At 48.9% G+C, this 27,178-nt stretch overlaps 1 protein-coding gene across 6 annotated transcripts in view; it reads left to right on the top strand.

Annotated features, from left to right (window-relative positions):
• Positions 1-27,178, top strand: part of MAP2K5 (mitogen-activated protein kinase kinase 5) — a 1,998,137-nt gene that overhangs the window by 1,188,301 nt on the left and 782,658 nt on the right. For 5 of the 6 annotated variants that reach the window (XM_069625127.1, XM_069625124.1, XM_069625129.1 and 2 more), the window contains exon 17: positions 17,512-17,541. The exons of the other annotated variant lie outside the window; for it this stretch is intronic. In XM_069625127.1, coding sequence (XP_069481228.1) covers positions 17,512-17,541 — 30 coding nt within the window. The remainder of the gene's footprint in view (positions 1-17,511; positions 17,542-27,178) is intronic. 6 annotated transcript variants of the gene reach the window in all.

The raw sequence follows: 27,178 nt of genomic DNA, 5'->3' as shown, positions 1-27,178 counted from the left end.
CAACCTGAGGATGTGGCCAAAGCACCCAAAGGTCCCACTAAAATGTCTGGAGGCCCTGTCCAAATGGTTCCTATTCTACCAGCCCTCATTCAGTGTAACAACATGACAGTGAGGATCCCTGTCAGTGTTCAGACTGAGGTACCTGGGAAGGTCCTGTTGGGGAATGACCTAAGAACTCTAGGAGTAGTGTCACATACCCCCAGGCCTCCCAGTATGGAGAAGCAGAACTTAACCAAATTGGCTAGACAGGCTACCTTGAAGGACCCTTCTAAGCCTGTGGGACCCTCTACTGAGAACCCCACTACAAGCCCTGGTGTTAGTAAGTTGACCTCTAACCCAGGCACATTTCAGGATAGTATGCTAGGAACATGGGCGCCCCAACCAAGCTCCATCAATGTTCCCCTAGTCTCAGAGTCTCTGACTCCCCCTGCTTCTGAGGAAGAGGTGGATAGACCAACTAGGCCCCTATCTGGACCCGAGAGAACTGGTAATTCTCAGTGCTGGTGGAAAACCAGAAAAGAAAAGTCTAAGGCCAAAAACCTTCAGACTGTTGGCCCTTCTACTGAAGAACCCAACTCAAATCCTAATATTAGGGGGGAAACTCCTAAAATAGGTAAGGGTAGATCTAAGAGGAAGGGGAAGCAGGTACATTGCCTAACCCCAACCCCTCCAACCAAGAGGCCTAAGACCCAACCTGCTCCCACAAGAGAGGTGGTGAGGAACCTTGGAGGCCCCTCTAGATCTAAGGGAATCCTTTATAAGGACCCCTTGAAAAAGCCTAACATAGGTTCAGAAGTTGTACCAACTTCTGAGGGACTGGTCAACCAGATCCCCTATAACAAAAAGACTGATGTTCCTCAAAGGGTCTGTAGGTCCGTTAGCTTGCAAAAGAAAACCTTTGAGTTCTCCATTGAACATAGGTCAAGGTGTCACCATCAAAATGCTGATGGACTCTCTAGGATGTATATCATCGACTAGAGGTATGAGGTTCATCCAGGAGTGGATTAAATCCTCCTGTCCCTTAGTCTGGGGGGGGCGAGTGTTAGGGAGAATTCTCTGTTTAGGCTGAATTTCCCTACCTAGTGAGTCCCCCAGCAGCTTTGCTGGATTTCTGGGGTTTAATTTTTTTCTCCTGCCAAGAGTGAGACTCTTTTACCCTCACTCTTGGACATGTTGAAGTGTGTTTTCTTGGTTAAACCTTGTGTTGAATGGGCTATGGGGTCTTTTACTCCATAGGGCCTCATGTATTTTTGTGATGTGGGTCACACAGCACCCTCTGTGCCGTGACCCAGGGGTGTCCTAGGGACTCCCCAACATAGACTCCATACCCTGGGACTGACTACTGTCTCCCAGGGCATGTAAAGTCACCAAAGACTTTGCTAGTCTTGAATCCTGAACAGAACCAGTACAAACCATCATATTGTGGACGTACTGGCTGGGGCAATTCGATTGCCCCAGGGTCTGTTAGTCGAGGGGGCACGTCTCCGTCCCCCCTGATCGAGTTTTGGCTGGTGGCAGTGGAAACTACTTTTTATATTCGACCGCGAATATTTCCCTATGGGATTTCCCATTGTTTTAGGCTAACACATTTAATTATTTATTTACGGTAGCCTTAAACATACCGCCGGTTTATATATTTATTTTTATAACTCCGGTTGGGACTTTTTGCCAAAACTTGATTCTAAAATGGCGTTGGTGTTCGCCTCTGTAACTCTGACCCAAAGTGGAGCCCTTTGTTCCACTTTTGGCGGGCTTCTCCACAGAAGCCCTCCAAAGTGGTGCCACTCTGTCTGGGGTACTTAGGAGGGGTGGAGGGGGATTTAGGCACCCTGGACTGAGTTACCTTGGTAACTCAAGTCGCACTCCGTCCTGATTGGCCCAAGTGGTGAGCCGCCCGGCTCACCACTTAGCATGTTTGAGTGACAGCTAGGCTGGGTGAATGGGGGTTTGCTGCATAAAAGCAGGGCTTTGGGGACTGGGACTTCAGAAGTCGCCACAGGACCAAGAATCCGACGAGGGAAGAGCTGAGCCGACCTGCTTCGACGACACCACCCGGTGGAGCCCTGCTGAACCGTCTCACCACTTTTTCCCGACGACCGAGGAGAACTCTTAACGGAGTGGCTCCTTCCCTTGACTGGTGGGGACAACCAGTTTTCGCCTTCTTTCCGTTCTTTGAGGTATCTCGTGGCCGCCTTGCCTGTGCCAAGCACCCCGGCAACCGGAATACCACACTTTACCCCCATACCGCGAAAGTCGGTACCAACCCTTGAACCGGAGGACTCCGCGGCTGGTTTCTTCCCGGGCAGTGCTACGACCTTTCTCTTCTGCTCTTCAGCGAGATATTCTTCTCCCCTGACCGACGTCGAGCCTTGCTGTCGCTGCCTGGAACAACTGCCCCCGCTGGAGGATCCTTTCCGCTTAAGGTACTGTGTTCCGCCTGGCTTCCCTTGCTACCGACTGTACGGGGTAGATTTAGTCCCCGGCTTTCGAACCTGGGAGTGCCTGGGACACTTTGGCTAAACTTTCTGAGCCACTCTAAACTCTTTTTGACTCTTTGCAAGACTTTGAATCTCTAACTAACAGTGTGATCTTGGGCACATTTTCGCTCCGGCTACTCTAAGAGTGGGCCCTGCCTAGTGACTTTTGCTCACCTGTGACTTTATTCTTCGTTAAGCCTATTGCAAGTGTTCTGGACCTTAGAGTGGTGTGTCTAACCTATTTCTGCTTTTTCTCTCCCTTTCTTGGAAACTACTAGAGTGTCATCTAACGTTAAGCACTCACCTCTGTTTTAATTAAGTGGTGTTAACCTAGAGTTGTCTAGATAGGAGAAAGGATTGAATTTACTTTCAGTATAACTGTGTTGAAGTGCTTTTACTATATTTTTGCTAGAGTGTTTTTAACTTATGTGTATTTTAAATAAATAACTATATACTTTTGAAACCAAGCTCTGGTCAGTGTTTGCTTGTGCTATTGTGTTTTGGTACATATTGTGTATACTTTACATACTGCCTAACTCTTCTTGAGAGAAGTCTGACTGCTCAGCCACAGCTACCAGGTAAATCTGGGTGGTACAGACTGCTACCAAAGGGGTTTACTGCTCTACCTGTAGTCTTAAATCTTTTGCAGTGTTCCCCAAGGGAACTGCACAGGTTTCTGCCTAACAGTGGCCTCTCCACTGGGTAGCTGATATGCATTACTGTGTTCACTGTATTCTGAATTTGTGGTAAACTAGGGGTTGCTGCTCTCTTCCTGTCTGCTCGTGCTTGTCCTACCCCCCCTCCCCACTCCCTCCTATTCTATGGTGCTCTCTATCTCACCTATCTTTTCTAACTGTTTCTCCATTGACTATCCTGCTCTTCTCACTAAATCTGGTAGGAACAAGTTTAAAAAGGACATCCTGGTCTCCAAACCAGGCCTCCCTATCGCTGACACCTACACCAGTGCCTCCTCTAAGGAAACTCTCACTGACATCCTCTTTTTCGTGCCTTCACCTGACCTATGGACCCTTCATATGGTCTCTGTGCTCTCTCCTTTCTCCTCTTCTCCCATTAATGGTGGCACCCGTTGGGATGTCCTCTTGGCCTCCTTCCACTCCTCTAAGGCCATCATTAATGTCTACGCTAATGGGACCGTCTTGGTCCAAGGCCCTCAGGCCAACCTTCACCTCTTTGATAGACGCTTCCCGCGCCTCATCAACTTCTTTTCCCCTACTGCTGTTCCCCTTCCTCTGTCCTCGGCTACCTACCCTCTACCCTCCCTCCCTCCCTGCTGCCCCCCGTGCTCCTTCTCCTCCGCAGGGCGTACCTCCGATCTGTACCCCTCCCCGGAAGTCCTTCAAAGATGGCAACCTTCTCCACATTGCCACTCTTAACTCTCGCTCTGCCGTCAAACATTCCTCTGATATCTGCCGCCTTCTTGAGGAACTGGACCTTGACATACTCGGTCTCACTGAGACATGGTTCACGGCCAGCTCTGTCACCAGCTTTGACACACTCCTACCTGACGGCTACAAGATCCTCTCCGTGCCCAGGGCCAACCTTGCTGGGGGGGTGTGGCCCTTATCTTCCCTGAGTGGATTCCTGCCACTGCTATTCCCACGCAGACCTACTCCTCTTTTGAATGTCTTGTCTGCCGACTCACTCACTCTCCTAGCCACTCCCTTACCGTGGCTGCTATCTATCGGCCACCTGGTCAAATTTCCTCCTTCCTCTCCGAGTGGGCTGACCTCTCCTCCTCACTCCTGTCCTCAACCACTCAACTCCTCTTTCTTGGAGACTTCAACATCCACCTGGATGCCTCCTGTCCCCCCTCTGGACTCCTTCGCGACCTCTGCGACTCTCTCTCACTCTCTATTCTCCCGTCTGGGCCGACCCATTCTGCTGGGCACACTCTTGATGCCCTGATCTCTTCTGACCTTCCCCTCTCTGTCCCTCTCCCCACTCCACTCTCCTGGAGTGATCACTTTCTCCTCTCCTCCCACCTTACCCTCCCTACCCCACAGGCAAAGCCACCCTCATCACTGCCATCTTCCTTCTCGGTCATCCGACCCATGAAGCGTGTCAGTTGAGGCTTTCGCTGCCACCTTATCGCCCCCTCTTCCCCCCTCGGCTGACTCCCACCCTGACACAGCCCTCTCCACTCTCTACTCTGCTATATCTGATACTCTTGATATCCTTGCCCCTGTCATGAGAATCCGCCTGAAGCCCAAAGCCAAATGTAACTCCTGGTATGACTCGGATCTCGTCACCCTTAAATGCATGTGCAGGGTGGCAGAGAGGAAATGGCGTGCTTCATGTTCATCCTCTGACAAACTGGCCTATCGTCTGCTCCAAAGGCAATACCGGCTCTCCGTACAGAGAGCCCTTATCCACGCCCGCATCAATGCGGCATCTAACAATTCGGCTGAACTCTTTAAAATCTGCAAGGAGCTGGCCAACCCTGTTGCAGTCTCTACCTCTCCTGTCCCCTCCCAGCCCCTCTCTACGGCATTGGCCTCTCACTTCATTTCAAAAACTCAGGACATCCTGTCCTCACTCTCCTCCCATCACCTCCCCCCCTCTATTCCCTGCCCGTCCTCTGACCCATCTGCAGCCACCCCTCCTCTCTCCTTCTCTTGCCTTTCGTCTTTTTTCTGCTGATGAGGTTTCGAGACAAGTCCGATCTTTGAAAATCTCGTCAACACAGGTCCACCCCTGCTCCTCCTAAACTATTAAGGACCACATCGACTCCTTGGCTCCTGCCCTTGCTGACTTCTGCAATCACTCGTTCGCCTCTGATCTCCCATCCCCTCTCAAGCACTCCCTTGTGCACTCCCTTCTTAAGAAACCCTCCTCCGACCCGTCCTGCCCAGCTAACTATCACCCTATCTCTATCACTCCTTTCCCGGGCAAGCTCCTGGAGAAACTTGCTATCTCCCAGCTTAATCTCCATGCCGAATCTATTGGCAGCCTTCATGACCATCAGTCTGGCTTCAGAGCTGCCAGAAGCACGCAAACTGCTCTCCTGAATATCCATGAGGACCTGCTCTCGAACCTTGACTCTAACATTCCATGTGTTCTCATTTTGCTTGATCTCTCTTCTGCCTTTGATACTGTCAACCATACCATCCTGCTCAACCGTCTCCTTGATAACCTGGGTATCACTGGTCAGGCTCTGGTTTGGCTGACCTCTTTCCTCTCAAATCGACCCTCCCAGTCCAACTGGGGTCTTTCCTGTCTGACATCTTTTTCTCTACCTGTGGTGTCCCCCAGGGTTCTAACCTCTCTCCCTGGCTGTTCAAACAGTATCTGGCACTTCTCGCCCACCGCATCGCTGCTCTCTGCCCCAACTTTCAGTGCTATGCGGATGATACCCAGCTCATTTTCAGGCTACCCTCGGCCTCCTCTTCTCCTTCCCTCATCTCTGACTGTCTTTCTGCTATCCAGAAATGGTGTGCCGCCAGCGATCTCTGACTTAATGCCAGTAAGACCGAGATTCTACTCATCGGCACACCCACTCCCTCCTTCCCTGCAGCTCTCTGTCCGGCCTCTCTTGGCCCTCTTCCTGCTCCTACCTGCAAGGCAAAAAACCTCGGGGTCATCTTCGACTCCACACTCTCCTTCTATCCTCACATTTCTGACGTTTCTAAGAAGTCACACTACCAGCTGCACCTCCTCAGAGGTATCCTTCCTTTCCTCTCCTTCCCCCCAGAAGCTCACTGTCTCCGGAGCCCTGGTTCTCTCGAAGCTGGACTACTGTAACAGCCTCTATCTAAATCTTCCTGCCTCTACTCTCCGCACTCTGCAACTCATCCAGAACAGGACTGCGAGACTTGTCCTTGGCCTCAAGCCCAGGGACCGTATCTCTCCAGGACTGAAATCGCTACACTGTCTCTCTGTGGCTGCGAGGATTAAGTTCAAAACCCTCTGCATTGTCCACAAGGCCTTCTGGGGCCTGGTTCCAAAATACCTTCAACTCTCCCTTCCTAAATATCTTCCTTCTCGAGCACTTCGCTCATCCTCAGGGTCAGAGTTGGGGGGAGATCTCTCTCCGCAGCAGAGGCCTCCCTCTGGAACAGCCTTCCTGCCTCCCTGAAAACTAGAGGAGAACCATCTCCGGTTCCGGAAGCACCTCAAAACCTTCCTCTTTGCTTCTGCTTTCTCTCTTCCTCTCCCCTGCTAAATCACTGAAACTGTACTGAATCAGCAACTGGGCCACTCACCAATCTCGGTCCTTGGGCCAGCCACTCTCCCCTGCACTGCCTTCCTGGCAACCCCTGCACTGCAGGACTGTCTCTGTATCGCTACAGCCCCCGTTCCCAGCACTTGTCTGCACTTATCTTGCACTTGCCACCACCTGGCCCTTATTATTTATCTTGTTCGTTACTAACCCTGTACTGCACTTTCCCCTCTCCCTTTCCCCCTCGCACTTTTCCTGTCCCCCCTACCCATGCACTTGCGCGATCTGAATGACACCTGGCCTAGTAGGATCGTTGTCTGTTCTCCCCTTGTTCCCCCCTCCCTGCCTCGTCGCGCCTTGAAACACTTGTGTATGGGCGCGTTACAAATGCCATATCATATCATAAATGTTCCATGAAGAATACTGCTCAAAGTATTACTATCCCTTGTAAACCTACTTTTTTCGAAATAAAAAAGGGATCCAGAGTCTGACAGCCACCATAATCCTTAAGGAGTGACTTGCACGCCTTCAAATGGCTGCTTTTTCTAATAACGTGTTTTACCGCTGTGATGTCGTCGCATTCGTGACGCATATGACGTCACACATGTCCACAGACGGTTTGAAATTATAATCGCTCGAACGCTCTGGATACAAAATCCCCAGTTGTTATATAGTTGCAGGTAATTGTAAGAGAACATTGTGCTGCACCATGCCTTATTACAATCTATTGCATTGTGTAATATGTGCACACTATTTTGTTGCGAGTTTGCAGTCTGTTCCCTTGTGTTGGTACCACATACATGCTGCTTCCAATAGCCTGAGTGGACATGGGATAGTCCCCTCTTGCACACAACTAAATATGCTCTAAGGGTGGATGCCATGTGCTATGTTTGATATAACTGTCATTACATTGTGATACATATTTGTGTTAAGTCACTACTATCCCTACATGCATGCTAATTAAGATCTCAGCTTACCCTAATTATAGAGGTAGTGTACTAGGGAAATTCCACAAGCGTGATGTTGATACTGATGTCTGTTAGGCAGAAACCTGTGCAGTTATCTCTGGGACCACTGCAAAAGATTTAAGACTACAGGTGTTTGGCAGTAAACCCACTTGGTAGCAGTCTGTACCACACAGATTCACTTGGTAGCTGTGGCTGAGCAGTCAGACTTCCCTCAAGAAGAGTTAGGCAGTATACAGAGTATTCACAATAGGTCAAGAGAGCACAATAGAACAAGTAAACACTGATCAGGCCTTGGTGTAAAAGAGATATAATAATTTATTTAAAACCCACATCTAGAAAAACACACAGGCACCAATAGTAAGCAATTCAAAAACACGGTCACTAAAAGATATACACTCCCTTAAAAGAATATTGGACAAGTCTTAAGTAAAGCCCCACTTATTTTCAGACAGCGGTGAGGGCTTAACGTAGATGGCACTCTAATAGTTCGTTTTTAAAAGGGAGAGAAAAGCAGAGAACAAGTTGAAACAGATCCCAACACTTTTTTACAAGAACATAACGAGGGAGGAAGGCAAAGTAAAACCGTGAAGTTAGAGTTCAATAGGCCGGATCCACTTTCATAGGATCAAACGAAATGTGTCCAAGGTCACACGGTTGCAGTGCACAAAAGTCTTGTAATGGTTCAAAAAGGAGTTGGACCAAAGAAAGGGACCAGTTAGAGGGTCAAGGCGGCCAGCCCAGTCCAGAAGGTTAAGGGGTTATTATTACCTTGCAGCAATCTTTAGAAAGGGGGGCCTGGCGGACATGGTACCTTAAAGTGTTGAGAAGAGACTCCAGCGGGGGCAGTTGTTCCTGGCAGAGGATGCAAGTCGGTGCTTCGTCCGGGGGAAGAGAGGATCTCGTCGGGGAGGAAGACAGGAATCCGTTGCACTGCCAGGGAAGAAACCAGCCGCAGAGTTTCTCAGGTACAAGGAGCGGTCCGTTGATTTGCGGTTCAGTGGTGAGTGGCTATCCGGCCGCCGGGGTGCTTGGCACGGGCAATTCGACCACAAACTGGTCTAGGGTGCGAAGAAGGAAGGTAAAACTGGTTGTGCCCACCAGTCAGGGGAAGAAGCCTCTCCAGCCGGGAGATCTTCTCTGTCGTCGGGAAGTGGTGAGTCGGTTCTGCAGGGCTCCACCGGTGGTGTCGTCCTGGTAGGTCGGCTCAGCTTCTCCCTTGTCGGATTCTCAGGACCTGTGGTGACTTCTGAAGTTCCAGTCCCCAAAGCCCTGCTTTTATGCAGCATACCCCCATTCACTCAGCCCAGCTGTCAATCAAACATGCTAAGTGGTGAGCCGGCCGGCTCACCACTTGGGCCAATCACATAAGAGTGCGACTTGAGTTACCAAGGTAACTCAGTCCAGGGTGCCTAAACCCCCTCCCACACACCCTGTGGTACCCAGACAGAGTGGCACCACTTTTGGAGGCTTCTGTGGAGAAGCCTGCCAAAACGTGGAACAAAGGGCTCGACTGGGGTTGGACTCACAGAAGAGAACACAAATGCCATTTTAGAATCGAGTCCTGGCAAAAAAATACCAACCGGCGAATTAATATTAATTAAATAAACCGGCGGTATGTTCGAGGCTATGACAATTAAATAATTAAAGTTGGTAGCCTCGAACAATGGGAAAATCTCATAGGGAAATATTTGCGGTCGAATATAAAAAGTAGTTTCCACTGCCACCAGCCAAAACTCGATCAGGGGGGGATGGAGAGGTGCCCCCTCGACTAACATACCCCGGGGCAATCGAATTGCCCCGACCAGTACGTCCAAAATATGATGGTTTGTACTGGTTTCTGTTAATAATTTGGGACTAGTAAAGCCAATGGGGACTTTACATGCCCTGGAAGACAGTAGTCAGTCCCAGGGTATGCAGTCTATGGTGGGGGGTCACTATGACACCCCTGTGTTACTGCACAGAGGGTGCTGTGTAACACACATAATAAAAACACATGAGACCCTATGGAGTAAAGGACCCCATAGCCCATAAAACACATTAACAGTCAAAGGAACACCATAAATCATGTCCAAGAGTGGGAGAAAAAGAGTCTCACTCTTGGCAGGAGGAAACAAACAAACTCCAGAAATCCAGCAAAGCTGCTGGGGGACTCACTAGGTTAGGAAATTCAGCCTAAAGAGAGAATTCTCCCTAACAATGTCCAACATCAACTGCCTATCGTCTGTCAGTTTAGACAATCAAAACATTCCTTGATGTTAATCACAATATGATACATTCCTTAAAGGACAAATGTAGAGAGTGTAGGTCTTTTCGCCCTTTTTGAGGCTCATCGTCAAAAGACAGAGGATATAATCGATCTTCCTATGGTCAAAGGATGCAAGGAAACACATTTCAGGGCAACAGATACCAATCCTCCAACAAGTACTCCCGAAGAGGAAGACGTGGCTCTACCCAAGGTAAAGCCCAGAACAAATAATATTGACAGGTCGGTTCTTCCCCCCCCTTAATGTCACACACCTGTGGGGGGAAGAGTAAGCCAATTTTTTCAAAGCTGGCATTCAATAACATCGGACAAGTGGGTGTTACAGGTGGTCCCACATCTCGCAAAGTGCATATGCTAAAGCAAGTCATGTCCGAAGTTCAAAAATGACTGCGCAAAGCAGCAATAGAACTAGTTCCTTTCCCCTCCGTTCCTTACCCTCAGAGGGGAAAAATGTTTCTACTCCTGTTTCTTTCTAATCGAGAAGGAAAAACGGCCAGTGGAGACCCATATTAGATTGGAGAGCACTCAACAAATACATCAAACGCATCAAATTCAAGATGATTTCACTGCAGGACGTCCGACCGTGGCTAAACAGAAACAACTTCCTAGCCACTCTGGACTTGGAGGACGCATACTTCCACATTCCAATTCATCCTGCCCACAGGCAGTTCCTAGGTTTGCTGTAGGAGACCTGCATTTCCAATTTCGTGTTCTACCGTTCGGGCTAAAGTCAGCACTGAGAGTGTTTACCAAATGTGTGGCGCCCATTGCAGAAAAACTCAGAAAGATGGGAACAGAAGTCTTTCCATATTTGGACGATTGGTTGATAACGGCGAACTCCTCCAGACACGCTCGATTGACGGTTTCGAAAACTATAAAACTCATAAAAGGGTTAGGTTTTTCGATAAACATAAAATCCTCCCCAGTACTCATCAAGATAGTTCTCTTCCTGGGGGCCGAGTTCAACATCAGCATTCCCAGGGTAAGACCATCGGTGGACAGAGTAACAGCTATTCTCCGCTCCACCTCATGGTTCCTAGAAAAGGACACCCATGGTACGCTCTTTCAAATCCCTTCTGGCCATGATGTCCTCATGTATATTTCTCATACCAAATTGCAGACGACTTATGAGACCAGTCCCGGAGGCCCTGGACCACCAATAGAAGCAAGCTATAGGTTCATGGAAGGATGTAGTCCAGATACCAACGACAGTACACAAGGCACTTCAATGGTGGGACACTCCGCGTAACCTGCTACAAGGAATGTCATTCCAGACACCAACATCAACTCTTCTCTTAAGGACAGATGCGTCCCTTTTGGGCTTGGGAGCTCACCTGGCGGGTCTCCAAACAAAAGGAACTTGATCAGACCTGGAGTCACAGCGCCACATCAACGTCTTAGATCTCAAGACGATATGGTGGGCTCTGAAACCTTCCTTCCAGTAGTAGCTGGACAGGTACTGACCATCCAGACAGACAATACAACCTCCATGCACTACACAAACAAGCAAGGAGGCACGAAATCAGAGGTCTTGTCACAAGAAGCTCAACTGCTATGGGCATGGGCTTTACACCACAGAGTCCAAATCAGGGTGGAACATCTCCCGGGAGTGGACAATGTCCTAGCGGACAAACTGGGCAGGGAGTACACGTCATCCCACGAATGGGAGCTAGACGAGAAGGAAGTCCAGCGGATTTTCTCCATATGGGGGCCATCCACAGATCAACCTCTTTGCCACCAGAACCAACAGAAAATGGCAAGAATTCGCCTCAAGATACCCGGAACAGCAATCAGCAAGAGATGCTTTCTCGGTGGACTGGACAGGGAAATTCCTGTATGCCTTTCCCCCATTCCACTCATAGCGAGAATTCTACGCAGAATGAAGGAGCAGAATTGCTTTATGATTCTAGTAGCACTGGACTGGGCGCGACAGATTTAGTACCCGACTCTACAGCATCTATCCCGAAGGTCTCCAATTTGCCTCAAAGCTCATCAATACCTATTGACGCAACAGAACCACAAAGTCCTTCACCACGACCCAGCGAGCCTCTCCCTCAAGGCTTGGTTCCTGAGCAGCGTAGGCTTATGAATCTGAATCTCCCGGTAGACTGCTGGGACATAATCAGGGCCTCTAGAGCCCCCTCGACGAGAATCGCCTACGTCTGGAAATTTACTCATTTCGCTAAGTGGTGTGACACATCTACAATTAACCCACTTACAGCTTCGGTAGAACAGATACTACCTTACTTGTTACAGTTGGCTAGGGCAGGGCTCGCGCTGTCCTCTATCAAAGTTCACCTATCAGCCATATCAGCATACACGAAGACTCCAGAAACAGTCATTACTCTCTCTTCCAGCTGTCAAGGCATTCCTGAAGGGGTTGATGCGTACTTACCCTCCTACGCCCTCACCAGTCGCTACCTGGAGTCTAAACACTGTGTGAACGGCTCTCATGGAGCCCCCTTTCGAGCCCGTTCGCAGATGTGATATGAAATTCCTATCCTGGAAAACAGCCTTTTTGATAGCCATTACATCGGCCAGGAGGATCAGGGAATTGCAAGCTTTGTCTTCAGAACCCCCTTTTACTTTTTTTCAGAAGGGCCGCGTCATTTTGAGAACGCACCCTAAATTCCTTCCCAAGGTCTTATCGGAAATGTCGCTCACATTGTCCTGCCATCTTTTTTCTAGAATCTTACCTCTGAGGCAGAAAGAGTATTGCATTCTCTAGATGTGGCTAGAGTTTTGAAATTCTAGTTACAGAGAACTGGTTGCATGAAAGGACAGCATATCTCCAAACAAGGTCTGGCACGCTGGGTCTCTCTATGTATCACACACTGGCATCAAACGAAGGGCGGCCCCCCGCCCTCGTCAAGCCGCCTTTGGCACACTCCTCCAGAGGGAGAGCGGCATCAGTAGCATTTCACGCAGGGGTGGCCTTGAAGGACATATGCAGAGCCGCTACCTGGCGCACTCTGCACACGTTCGCTAAACACTACTGCCTCGCAGAAGATACCAACAAAGAATCTGCGGTTGGACAGGCAGTGCTCCGCCACCTCTTTGCATAAGGTAGGATCAGCCTCCTTTCTCACCTTTCCCTGAGTAAGTAACCGTTGTGTTGCTCTATGGTAAAGGTTTGTCAAATATTTTTTCTGCATTTATGCTTACATATATATATATTATGGTGGTATGTTTTAGCTGCTTGGTATTCTATTCAAGCATCTGAATCTATGAAAGATCCAATGCTGGAGAAGTCTTAGTTACTTACCTGTAACTGTATTTCTCCAGCATTGGTATCTTTCAGAGTCACATGCGCCCACCTGCCTCCCCTGAGAGGCTGCTCCTAACTACGCTCAGCACCCATCATACTGTAGTTCCTATGGTTCAAAATCTGAAGATGGCTGACTAGGGTGGAGCCATAAATTACCAAATTACCAAAGTGAGGTGGAGGGAGTACACGATAGAATGGCACATAGGCCACAATGGGGTGGCTGCATGCATTCTCTATGGAATAATGGATGCATATTCAAATAAAATGTAATAATTATTTTTATCACTGAGGATTCCCAGCCTGACGATGGGGAATATTCACAGCATTGGAATCTATGAAAGATACCAATGCTGAAGAAATCCAGTTACTAGTGAGAGCTCCCGCTTCACTAGGGCAGTCATTCCTCTCTATCTGGGGTGCAGTGCAAGTACAAAATGCACTTAAGGGTTCATTCGGAGGGGTGAAGAAATGTGGCATCTGAACACTCTACTTCTGGGCTGCACCAGAGACTGGGTGGGGAAAAACAAACATAAAATCAAGAGATTTGTGAATTTACTGAACAGGAGCCATTTGAAGCAACCGCCCATCAACTTACAACTTGATCCAATGACCCAGACAAAGGTACTAACTCCATAGTGTTTATACTCTCCTCAACACCTAGGCCAGCACGTCTCCCCTCGCGCCACTGGACTCCTGAGACGCCGCACGCCTCTCTCCTCCCCGGTACAGCTGTTACCCCTCTGTATCCTACCCCTGCTGTATAGCTGTTCTGTTGTACACCTCTGTAAAGCGCTCTTATGCATCTGTACTGTTGTATACCTCTGTAAAGCATCAGTAGTGTTGTATAGCTCTGTAAAGCGCTTCGGATTAAGGCGCTACATAAATGACACATCATGAAAGCGCTCCGTTATGCATCTGTATTGGTTGTAAAGCGCTCTGTTGCTTCTCGAAGCTAGGTCTGCGCTCAGTAAGTGCCATAATGATAAATAATACAGTGAGGATTGGCTGAGCTACTGTGAAGGGATGAGGGGAAATGAAATGCCCGAGCGAGGTAGAAATAAATATTTGCATTACTAATGGACAAAGCGGGGGGAGTTGCGCAGAATCGTGGGAATGACCATTGATGATATGCGGGGAGGGGGCCGAAACTTTGAGGTGCCTCCATTGCAAGCAGTAGGGGCACTCGTTTGAAGGATGGTGAAATTGTAGTGCCTGAGAGCATTGTTCCCTAGAAGGGGTTGCACTAGGCGCTGGGTAATGACGGGGTCCTTGAACTCTCTGGATGTTTTGGGCTTGAACGAACATCGCCCTCCGCTGGCACCGTGAATGGGGTGTGTGGGGGGGGGGGGAGTTAAACATCTAGAGAGCTGCTGGTTGCAGGCCCCCTCCCTACGTCTTCATGACCTCACTGTAAGTACTAAATGTAGGTGTAGAGTGTATCCTTGGGGGAGGGGCGGTATTCACTTGGTGGACATCTTGAATGCCTGAACGACAGTAGTAGATGCATGCATGTCATCTCATGATGTGTTCTGGTCTGCAGTGGCTGTGCGCTGTGGCTAGTGACAGGCTTTCTCTGCCCATCCTGATTGGGGGCTACCAAAGAAGCAAACGGATGGTCATATTGCACAACCAATTATACAGAAGGGGTGGCTCCCACGCTCTGACCCCCATTCTTTGTCAGCGTAAAATAAGTGCGCTCTTGTTAGCGGGACTAGAGGGTGGACTTTATGCAGGAAATGGGGCGAGGAGTACAATAGTCTCTACACTGAGTAACCTTTCCCCCCTCTGCCCCCTTTTTTCCATACTTATGGAGCAGGCCGTATAGAGCACCCTAACGAACAGGGGAGGCTAGCAATATAGTTGTGCAAGATTTCCCAAAAATTCAACTAGGCTAGTTTTAGCCAAAATGGTCATCCTTCCTGATGCTTGTTCCTGGAAGTAGTATTTTTAGGAGGCAGGGAGCATAGCCATTTCACTGCCATCAAAATGCAGCACTCTAAAATGGATTGATATTTTATTTCTATCGCGCTCGTACACAAGTGTTTCAGAGCGCGACAAGGCAAGGGAGGGGAACAGGGGAGAACAAAACAGCGATCTTACTAGGCCCAGTGACATTGAGAACACGCAAGTGCATGGGAGAGGGGGGAGGGGAAAAGGTGCATGGAAGGGGGGAGAGGTGGAAAGTGCGAAGCAGAGGAGAAACAGATAAATAACAATAAATAAATAAATAAATAAAGGCAACACACAGTGGTATTGCAGCCAGCAATTTGCAAGTGCTAGGTTTAAGGCAGCAGACAGACTAGGTCTGATAAGTGCAGGAAGAAAAAGGGGGGGCTGTATGGGTACAGATACAGACCCCCAGTGCAAGCCTTGGCCCGGAGGCAGTGCGGGAGGGTGACAAGTTGAGCAGGTACCTGGGCCCAAAAGACGGAGGGTGGCCAGGTGCACGGTGCCAAGAGAGAACAGATCAGCAGGGGAGAGGGGGGGCGAAGGCAGAAGAAAAGAGGAAGGTCTTGAGGGGCTTCCGGAACCGGAGATGGTTCTCCTCAAGTTTTAGAGTGGCAGGGAGGCTGTTCCAGAGGGAGGCCCCAGCCGAAGACAGAGATCTACCCCAGCTCGTTTCTTAGAAAAACGACTGACCCTGAGTGTGTAAAATGCATGAGGCTTAACACCAGTTAACAGAAGCCTTGGAAAACGTTCCTCTGGAGGTGACAAAAGCCTGAAGTAAGCAAAAGATGTCATGTCTCGCAGTGCGGCGCTCAGTCTCGCAGTGCGGCGCTCAGTCTCGCAGTGCGGCGCTCAGTCTCGCAGTGCGGCGCCTGTAAAATGCCGGTCAGTGGTTTTGCTAATCTCACCTGGTTCCATCGGAACTCCGGCTCTATCTGTCTTTTTATTTTACGCATGCATATAAACTTCGCCAAAAGATAGCAGACCACTGAGGGTTAGAAAGAAAAATACACGTACAGCAAACAAACGCGTGATGTTTAGATGCAGAGCGCATTACTGTTTAAAGTGCAGTTTATAAAAGAAGTATTCTGGCATTTACGTACGACTGTCTTGGTTCTAGCAGTCATCTCTCTGTCCACGTGCCTTTGGATCATTCATCTGTAGATCCCTCCATGTGTGTAGCCTTGCAACTATCCACGTGCATAGCCTTGCCTCCATGTGCGTAGCCTTGCATCCCTCCTTGTGCATAGCCTTGCATCCCTCCATGTGCGTAGCCTTGCCTCCCTCCAGCCTCCCTCCATGTGCATAGCCTTGCCTCCCTCCATGTGCGCAGCCTTGCATCCCTCCATGTGCGTAGCCTTGCCTCCCTCCAGCCTCCCTCCATGTGCGTAGCCTTGCCTCCCTCCATGTGCGTAGCCTTGCCTCCCTCCATGTGCGCAGCCTTGCCTCCCTCCATGTGCGCAGCCTTGCCTCCCTCCGCACAGCCTTGCCTCCCTCCATGTGCGCAGCCTTCCCTCCCTCCATGTGCGCAGCCTTGCCTCCCTCCCCTCCCTCCATGTGCGTAGCCTTGCCTCCCTCCCCTCCCTCCATGTGTGCAGCCTTGCCTCCCTCCATGTGCGCAGCCTTGCCTCCCTCCATGTGCGCAGCCTTGCCTCCCTCCCCTCCCTCCATGTGCGCAGCCTTGCCTCCCTCCATGTGCGTAGCCTTGCCTCCCTCCATGTGTACGTTCTTTCCCAATGTATAGACCTAGCTGTGCATGTACAGTATCCATAGATCCATCCACTCTGTTCGATCTGTCCACCCTGCCCTTCCTCTGCCAGCAGACCGCGCACTCTGCTTTTCCGTGCATGCACGTTTCTGTCTGCCCAGTACTTCTTTCCGCCAAGCCATGCATGTGCCATTATCTCTACAGGCGACATAGCACTTGTCCTGTACAGGCGACATGGCACTTGTCTGTGCGCGCCTCTGTTCGTTCCTCTCAATCTGTGCTATTATGTTGGTCTGGATAAAAGTGACATCGTTGGTTGTTAGCAACATTCCCACGGCGTGGGTCTGTGGTCGCTGTGTGTCCCCCCTCTCATGAGGAGCCCTGGACTTGAGACTGCTTCTTGTGTGCCCGGGACCTCTTTGCTTGTCAGTACACGTAGGACGGCGCATCTGTGTCTAAGTGTATGTTTAAGAGCGGGGGAGACATTTAGGGGCTGGTGGCAATGAGCTTGAACTTGTGCTTTCTATCCTTTCCTCTCCCCGGAGAAGGAGGACAGAGAGCATTACTGCCTGGGGGTTCCCAGCCCATGCCCCACTGCTCTCCCACACCTATATGATCTCCCTCTCTCTCTCTAATCAGGACTTGTCTAGTGAAACTCCACGTGCAGATCTCTAAACTCCACTCTGCTTTCCTTCCACAGCTGGCTCTCGGGAGATTTCCGTACCCTCAGGTAAGACGTTTCATTACTGTCACTCATTGCTCTGTACGAAGTGCCCGCTCCCCACCCTTCACGTGTTACTTGCCCAGCTTTCTGCTTAAGCACATGGTGGCTGCCTGCCACTGCGTTGCCCCTACTGAATGCAGTGCCTGCCTGGCCCGCCCCGTTGCCCTTCAGTCTCTAAGCTTTGTGTTGCTTCTCCCTCCATGGCTGCCCACCCCTGATCTGCTCAGTCCCTCGGCAGTAGTCCCCCGGCCCCCGCCACCTGTGATCCGGTGACTTCCTGCCTGCCCCAGCCCCTGCCAGGCCTCTGTAGGCAGTGGTTGCTTGCCTGCATGAACCCTTCCCCTCGCCAGCGCCTGCCTGTACCTCCAGCTGCCCAGTTTGCACAGAGGCTGTGTCTGAGGACCTCTGGCTTCGCTACTTCCATACAGTGGGTGCCGTTTCCCGCCTGCCTGCGTCTTCTGCCAATGCTGTCTGTTTCCAGACCAAACCTCTCCTTTCTTAAGTGGCGTCTCGTCTGCCTGCGCACTCCTGCACTTTCCTCACCTCTGACCTGCTCCTCATGCTTCTCTCAGCCACTGGAAGGCCAACTGTCCTTGCCCGAGGTCTTTTGTACCCAAAGAGTCATGTGTTCAGTTGCAGGAACCCAAAGCGGCCGTGTGTGAGACTGGCTGGCCTACCTTGCGCTGCACCTGTAATACATACTTTGAAACGAGTCCAGGGGAAACGCTTCTTCAGGCCCTTTTGCCTGATTCCAATTCTGCTGATCAGTCCTCACCGCCTCATCTAGATGGTAGCCTGGCCCTACATACACCTGGATAAGTCCATGCAACTCCATAACCCATATGCTAAACTTTCACAGTGGGCTTGAAGGTCGCTCTTGCATTGCGCAGGCCTGCTCCCATGGCCAGGACTCCACAAACGTGCACAATTTGCATAGCCCCACCCACCTCACTAAAAGGACAAAATGCTGCGCGAACCCACCACATTGAGGATCATTGCATCACAATTACAAAGAGATTTGACTTGTCTTTATCTTTTTATAATAGTGGTAAGTAATGTATAGCAGTGTATTTGCGGACCCCACGACACCAAATCGCTTGTTTTTTGTGTGGAAATGAGGCAGCAAGGATGCACGTGTTTGTTTAATTCTGGGCTGCGAAATCTGCATGAGGTGAACGCGCTGTCACGGTTTTGAAGAATCAGCCCTGATTGAAGCCACTGTCGCTTGGCATCTGGCCTGCTCGCAGGTTCCCCAGCACCTTTGCAGCCCCAAGGGTTTGCTGCTTTATTGCAGGCCAAATCCGCGAGCCCTGGGTCAGTTCACGCTGCTGGTACCAGATGTGGCCTACCTGGCATACCAGTGGGGGGCATGGCGCCATATATTGATGCTGCATCGGTGAACAACACCCTTTTCCCTTCCTCGTTTATGGGTGAGCGCCATATCACTGACCAATTGAAATACCTCAGGAATTCTGCCCACACTTCCAGATCTCTCTTGATTCCTCCCCCTATCCCGACTCTGTGGTGCCCCATTGCAGACCCACTTGTTTTCAGCTCAATGCTTCTCTGGAACACCTTGCCCTGCGGTATGACTCTTCCTGCAAAGTTTAGCTTACCCGCCAGCGCTTGCAATTCTCTCACTGTCACTTTGCTTCTTCCCTGTAGCTCCTTTGTCTTCAGTAGATCTGTTACTTTGTCCTCTGGGATCCGGCACACCCCCAGGCTTGAGTCAATTTCTATCCCTAGGAATTGGATGATCCGTGTTGGGCCCATTGTTTTCTCCCCCGCCAGCGGAAAACCCCACTCGCTTGTTATCTCCACAAATTTATCCAGGGTTGCCTTGCATAGCCTTGAACCTTTGGGCCCTACAAACAAAAAGTCATCCAGGTAATATACCATCCTGGCCTTCCTCATCTTTTCTGTGATGCCGATTGTAAAAATGAACTTACCCTCTCAAGATATGCACATGAGATGGCGCTCCCCATCGGGAGACATTTGTCGATGAAGTATTCCCCCTCCCAATGCATACACAACCACCTCTGAGATCTGCTGTTGACTGGCAACAGCCGGAATGCTGATTTAATGTCTGCTTTTGCCATCCATGCCCCTTTTCCTGCCTTCCTGACTAGTTCTACCGCCTCCTCGAAATCCGAGTATGAAACTGTTGCATCGCTCTGTGCAATGCCGTCATTCACCGAGGCCCCCGGGGGGTATGATAGGTGGTGGCTTAGCCTGTATTCCCCTTCTTCCTTTTTTTGCACTAACCCCAGTGGGGAGCATATAAATTCTTCAAATGGTAAGGCTGTAAAGGGGCCCTCCACCCTACCCAGTTCTACCTCTTTTCGGATTTTATTGGTCACTATATCCCTGTTCTCGGTAGCAGACTTCAGGTTTTGGGGAATGTCCTGTGCTCCTTGCCCGGTAAACGGGATGTTAAAACCTTCTCTTACCCTACTCCAATTTTAGATGCAAGGTAAAAAACTGGCTCTGGACAAATGACAACTAACTCTCGTGGCACCCAATGACCATGATACCGTTGTCCAAATCGATTCTGTTCTCATACCTACACCTGTACACTCCCTCAAAACTACAATATGCTAGTTTTTTTTTCCTTCCACACGGCGTGTATTGATATGTTCTTACTGTACTGTTATGTTGTTTCTCGCCTATACTCTGTATGTAACCCAAGCTTAAGTAACCTTGTACCTGCTGCGCCCGGCTACCCCTGGGTTTTGTGCGCATTATCAAATAAACAATACAATACAATACAATACAATAAAACTTTGCCTGATCACATCTGCTGCTTTTTGGTCTGGGTATTTCTGGAGCCACCCTTCCATCCTCTCAATTTTTACTGGTGTGGCTCCCTTCTCGTCCCAGCTCCTAGTTTCGCTTCTCATCGCTCCTGTCGCTTGGGGCTATGGCGCTTGTGCACTTGGAGCTGCTGTGTTCGCCCTTACATCTCTCGCACTTGTGGCTGAACTTGCACTTCCATCCCAAGCTACACGGTACTCCCTTCTCAAAATTCCGACATTGCCCTGGTTCTGCCCGCGTTGCCCCTGTGCTCCCACTGCCTCCCCCCCTGCGTGGTTGGGGGCAGGCTGCTCTGCCACCCTCTCTGTGACCAATAGTTCCTGCTCCGAAAATTTTGGTCTCTATTTCTGTCATAGCTGTGGTCATATCTCCTGTTGTTGTATCTATAATCAGTTTTGTTCTCATTCTGCCAATACTGCCTCCTCTGCTGCCCTCCTGCGCTTCGCTCCTTAGATTCCCATTTCTCCTTCAGTACATTAAATATGTAGAGATTAAAATTCTTCCCATCCCATATCCGGAAAGCAGTCCATCTCCTTTCTGAACTCGTCATCATACTCCTGCCATGCGTCTCCCCCGAATGCTGTGTGTACTTTCAGCACCCTCTGCTGATACTCAACTAATGCTACCCCGTCTTCTGGGAATTTCTGTAATATAATTGTAGACATTATATTAAAGGCCGCCATCCAGTTGTCAAAATTCCTTACTACTGGCCCCCTTTTTAGTAGGCTTTTCTCATCCTCCTTAATGTCCTCCAGTGCCACATTCATCCCTCTCTTCTGACAATCTAGCAATGTGTAAATATCAATTAATTCCTTTCTCCATATTTTCTCCTTTACTTTGTCATTTATATACCAAGTCATTGCCTTCATTGACCTGCCCTGTGCATCTTTGCCCATGGTTGGTCTGCCATACTTCATCATGATTGGTCCCCCAACCTCCGTTGCTGCCACTGGTGGTACCGCCCCCTGCGGCGGGTCCCCCGCCACTGGTGCCGCTGGTGTCCCTGTTGGCACCACCGGTTGTGGGTTGGGCCCTTGCGGTGCCCCTCCTGTGTTTCGCTCTACTGGCGCCCCCTGTGGTGCCGGGACCGGGGTCTGCCCCTACCCCCCCTGTCCCTCTCTGCTTCTCCCTGCTCACCACCCCTCTCCATTTTACCCAAGCCCTCAAGTGATCCCTTTCTTCGTCATCACTGCTTTCCCCCTCAGTTGAAGAATTCCCCTGCTGCTCCTCCCTGGGACCCTTATTACTTCTGCTCTTCTTGCCATTGGTTCTGGGCGATTTACCCGAAACCGTGACGCAATTTTTTAAAACATTTTTACAATTTTATTCCCCACATCATTATTCTCAGTACCTTTGTTTGTCTTTTCTTTTCCTTTTCTTGGTAGGTGCCTCTGGCTGTTCCTCCGATCTCCTTGGCTCCTCTCTCCCTCTCTTCTGTCCTTGCGGCACCTTGACTTCTCCTTCGCTGCTGCTAGGCTCTATGAACAGCAAGGGTGACATTGCCTTTGCCCTTTCTTCCTTCTGCATTATCTCCAGCACCCATTGTGCCCCATATTCCTTCTCCGCCTTCTTTGCCCATTCGGGGAATTCTTGGGCCCTTTTTGCTCTTCCTTCCGCCATCCTTCTCATCTGAATTCCTTCTTTCTGCAGGGTTGACCCTGGCTGCTCCTCCAACCGCTTCTTCGTCCTCTGCCAGCGAGCTGTCAGCCACGCCTTCCTGCTCCTGCACGCCGTGTGCCCTCTGCTTCTCCTGATCTTCTTTTCCCAATCTTTTTCCCGACTTTTGTCTCGCCTGCACCCGACGATGGAGCTCTGTTCACTTGTGTCCTCGTGGTGCGGCGTACTGTCACGTCTCCCTATCTGTCCGCCTGCTGGTACTTCCACGCCGCTCCCGCTCCCAATTTGCTTTCCGTGCTCCTCTGTCCTCTTCACGCTGCTCCGGCACGGGTAGGCAAACTCGTAGCCGCTGCACTTAGTCAAAGTAGGAGCCACTGTTTGTATGAACGAACCGTGTGCCGCAAGAGCAAACGTTTTTGCAAGAGATAGTGCGAAAAAGTCGTGAGCCTGCAAGAGCAAACGTTTTTCCTTCACCTTGTCCAGGCACTAAGAGCTTACCCGAGAGAGGTGAGCTCTTTACCTGGTCTGTACCACCTCTCCTTTCCTGGCTTACTTATACCCCCCCAGACCTTTTGTTCCTTCTTGGGGGCTGGGTTTCCCCCGGCCCCTTGCTGTTATATTTCGCACCTTCCCCAGGCGCTGTTTCCTGCCCTTTCCTGGGCTTTTTGTTTCTTGTGGCGCCATTCGGACGCCCCTCCCTACTGCTTTTTCGCCGTTTCCCTCCACCCCGCGCCTAAACTCCCAGGCCCGCATTTCATGCGGCCCGGGGCCTGAGGCAAACGCGGTGAGTGGCCGTGTGCTGCATGGCACCCTGAACCCCTGCTGCCTGTGAGACTATCTTGATGCCCTTGCCTCCTCCTCCTCCTTCTCTTTCTTGGCCCTTGTTTGCTCCTGACATTACTGGGCCCCTTTTAATGTGTGCCTAGCGGCCCCCAGCTGATTTTACTGCTCTGCCCACTCCAGGTGGCTCGCCTATCAATCTAAATACTACACCTTTTCTGGGACTGCGCCACAGACTGAGCGGATCTCTCAGCGCACCACAGGAGCACTGAAAACTCCTGTGACCTGCCCTGTGTGGCCTCCTATGCTGGGGTACAGATAGTGACACAATTTATAGCATTAATACCACAAGTTACTCACACTAAACCTGAGCGCAGGGTGTGACCCCAGACACAGCACTCACCACACTTGGTGCTTCCCCCAGCCTCTTACTGACAACTACTGTTTCACTTAATCTACCTACCTCTCATCAGAGCAGGTGGTGCGGCCATGACCAAAAGTGGGGGGAAAACGAAGCTCCATCAACATGTATACCATGACGGCCTCCAAGGAGCACGGGGAAACGGATTAGGCTAGGTCGGGGCCCCCCACACCTTCCACCGCTGAGCCCACGGAGATGCAGCGCATGATGGACTAAATGCAGGAGGGGTTCACTACCTTCAACACTAAACTCAATGACTTGAGTGGCGCAATCAGTGCCATAAAGGCCCTCATGGATAAGACCGAAACCTGGGTCACCGAGGCTGAGACCAGAGATGGGCTGGCGGAGGACGACATTGCCACACTCAGAGCTGACGTTACTTCTTACCAAGCAGGTGCAGGAGGATTTGGAGTTCCGGTCTCGGTGCAACAACCTGTGCATAATGTGTGTCCCTGAGAACAACATTGTGGCCCCATGGAAGATTTTGTTGATTGTACTCCTCACTCCATACTAGACAGTCCCAAACTATCCCCCAAGTTCACTATAGAATGCTCACGGCTCACTGACCACGAAGCCTAAACTGGGAGCTCCTCCTCACCCAATTATTGCCCGGGTCCTGAATTACTGCGACAGGTATGCACTGTTGCGTGCTTCCATAGCCAAGGGGGGAGTACTGCTGCTGGGATCTAACAGAATCAATGTCTACCCTGATTTTTCCATCACCGTGCAGCAGAAAAGGAAGTCCTTCTTGGTTGTGAATAGGAGACTCTGTGACCTAGGTGTTAAGTACGCTATGCTGTTTCCAGCCAATCTCAGAGTCGAACATGCTGGGAACGTTCTTCTTTACAATCCCTGAAGAGGCATTGACATTTCTTGGCATTAAACAATTAAAGACAATGAGGTAAATTTAAAGGCCTAGAGATTCATTCCCATTAATCAGCTCTCATAAGTTTCTCAACCACAGGAATCTTGTGCGCCTATGTGTTGTGATAACCCTGAGTCGACAAAACCTAGTGCCACAATCTTTCAACAACTTTAGGATTATAAAAATATATCCATTACCAATATATTAAAATATCACAATTTTATTAGCTCATGAAGACAATATTTTTGTTAAAAAACATTCATCAAACGCTTTAAAGAGAAGTGGGAAAGCAACAATTGTAATATTGTTAGTGTGGAAACGTTACATGAAGTGCAGTTACAACTTCAATACACATTAAAGTTTCTAAAAAAAAAACTTAACAACTGCCGTCAGGTACACGACGATGAATCCCTTCATTTAAGGGTTACTCGTTGGCACCATTAATTGCTCTCATTTAGTGAATCCTACTGGTTAACCCAGCTAGGTTCTAATGTTGCTAGTTTGCAATAGTTCAAAAAACTGTTAACATTACATAGTCATCAAACCCAACATGTTTCATTTGATCTTCATAATTTGGATTTTAACGAGAACTTCTTCAGGGGAAACTTGATCAAGCAGAAGAAAAAATGATAAAAATGTTCTTTCTTGTCTTGAAAGATTACAGGACACTTAGATCTTCTCCACACTACGGGAAAACAACACAAAAGGTACAGCTATTAACTATTGGCTCACCGTACAAATGTTAATTATTCGACCATTCAATGGTTAGGTGGATGTGTCTCCTTTGTAGACATCCATCTGTCAATACAATTCATTAAACCACTTGGGATTCTACTGATTCATTGGTTTATTAACTGCAACACATATATACATAGCGTTATATTCACAGTATTTACCTTACTATAATATTTGTCACTACTAGTAGGTACACATATAAGATTCCCTAATTGGTCTATTGTATGCAGCCTCCTGCATTTGCATCTGCAAATTAAAGCCTTTTACCCACTTAGCCTTTGCGAGTTATGTGAGTCAATAAATCTTATATCGCCTTAAAAATAGAGTTTCTGTTCCTTATCACTCTATATTCTATGTAACAGGTATAGGACTTACTCACTTCTTATCAGAAGAACTGTGTTCTTTAGGTGTTGCTCGACATGCCATGTTTCTGCGTGATTTTCATTTGCGTATGTTTAAATGCTCTCACGTCAGCCCTTTTTAACTATTAGGGGCTGTGTTGTGTGCTACTGGTACACTACAGAAAGAAAAGAAGGAAACGGGAACCGAAATAGTTAAAATTATCCGTTCCATAATGTATGTTTCCACTCTGTAATTCTGCATCAAATACAACTAATACGTTGACCGTTAAACTACCAACTTTTCAAAACAAATCGTCACGTTAATTCGAATCTACGCCTCCTTTCGCTGCCGAGCATACGCCATAGCCTTGGGTTTGCGGTTGAACTATGCCGAGTGCCAGAGCAAGCTTCAGACCATTCGTGTTAATCTAGAGCATGTTACAGATGCACTGGCTTTGTCTAACGTTAAAAGTTAAAGACAAGATGGGTCAGCAAAACGCATAATTAGAATGCTTACCTGGAATCCGTTTTCTTCTCCCGTGAACGCACGGCAAAGAGCATCTAACAATTAGTGACTTGTGCTGCTTCTGTCTTTAAAGCGGCACTCATGTTTCCAATTGGTTGCATGTGGTCACAAACCGCTCTACGATCTCACCTCACATTGGCACTCTAGAACGTCTTCTCCACGCACTACACACTCGAAATGTATCTTACTGATGCGTGAATAAATACTATTCACTGCCACTCGCCTGTTTAAACATAGAAGACCATCGGCAAACTTCTCAGAGTAATATCTCATCATGTTGCGCTTAACTAACAATAATATTACAAAAATATTGACAGTCGTCGTAGGCTGCAAAAAAAATGTTATGTGGAAAAGCACATAAATCCATGCTCATCCACCATTTCGAAGGAAACTTGTACTTAATAAAAGAGTGACTTTGCTCAGTATGGTATTACTTGAACAGCTTCCGGACTAGTAGAAAAGTGTTCCACCACTCTATCTTTGAGAAAGAGTCTGCCATTCTACCTGCTCGTTCAAACCTGAATTAGCTGTATCACGAAGATAAGCCATTCTTCTTAAGTGTATAGTCTATTGTTAGAAGTATCACCATGTTGGAACGGAGGGATATGCTTCAGTACTGTCCATTTCAGATCTTCACTTGTATGTTCTAACATAATAAAGTGGTTGGCTAATGTTGCTAGTTAAACTTTATTTTTAATACAACTCCTATGTTCGGAAATTCTGATTTTAATTCTGCGTGTAGTCCTCCCTATGTACATTTTTTGGCAAGGACACCAAATTGCATAGACTACATTACTAGTATTGCAATTCGTGAAATCCTGCTGGATCCACGGTCTTCCTAGTCCCAGTTCCACTTGTGTACTTCTACTTGTAGACCCACAGTTAATGCAATGGCCGCAAGGTGCGTGGCCTCTCAATCTTGGGAAACCCCATAGTTCACTTACACATCTTTGTGTCTGAAGAGCTTTCATAATATCATTCTTAGTTAATAAATCTTTAAGATTAGCTCCTCTTTTGAATGCGCACAATGGTGGTTCAAGGGGGCATTCCCCACCATTGAGGATGTGCCAATGTTTTTTAACCATCTTGTTTATCTGGTTGGACATCGGGGTGAATGTGCTCACAAAGACAATGCCTTTCTTATCTTGGGAATTCTCTTGGTATTCAAGAAGCGCTTCTCGATTATTGTGCATTGATTTTTTTTAAGGGCCCTTTCCACTATTTTCTTTGGATAGTGTCTGACGTCTAGTTTGGAACTCCATTTTGATAGAAAGATGGTTTTGGTAGAACTGTTTCTTTTGTGACGCAAAAATTGCCCCAAAGGCAGGTTTTCTCTGGTATGTCGTGGGTGGCAACTTTCAAAAACCAGAAGGGAGTTGCGATCGGTAGCCTTATGGAACGGTTGAACTTGGAGAACCTTACGTGCGCTGTCAACCCATATGGTCACATCCAGAAACTTAATCTCTGTTACTATGGGTATGTGTAAATTTCAAAAATTGATTTTGACAATTTATCAAACTCATAAATTCTTCTAACTGTATTAC

The sequence above is a fragment of the Ambystoma mexicanum genome, chromosome 11 (assembly GCF_040938575.1).
Source record: "Ambystoma mexicanum isolate Mex_15411 chromosome 11, UKY_AmexF1_1, whole genome shotgun sequence".
Lineage (NCBI taxonomy): Eukaryota > Metazoa > Chordata > Amphibia > Caudata > Ambystomatidae > Ambystoma > Ambystoma mexicanum.
Note: the sequence above shows the minus strand (reverse complement) of the source record. Positions and strands in the feature narration are given on the sequence as shown.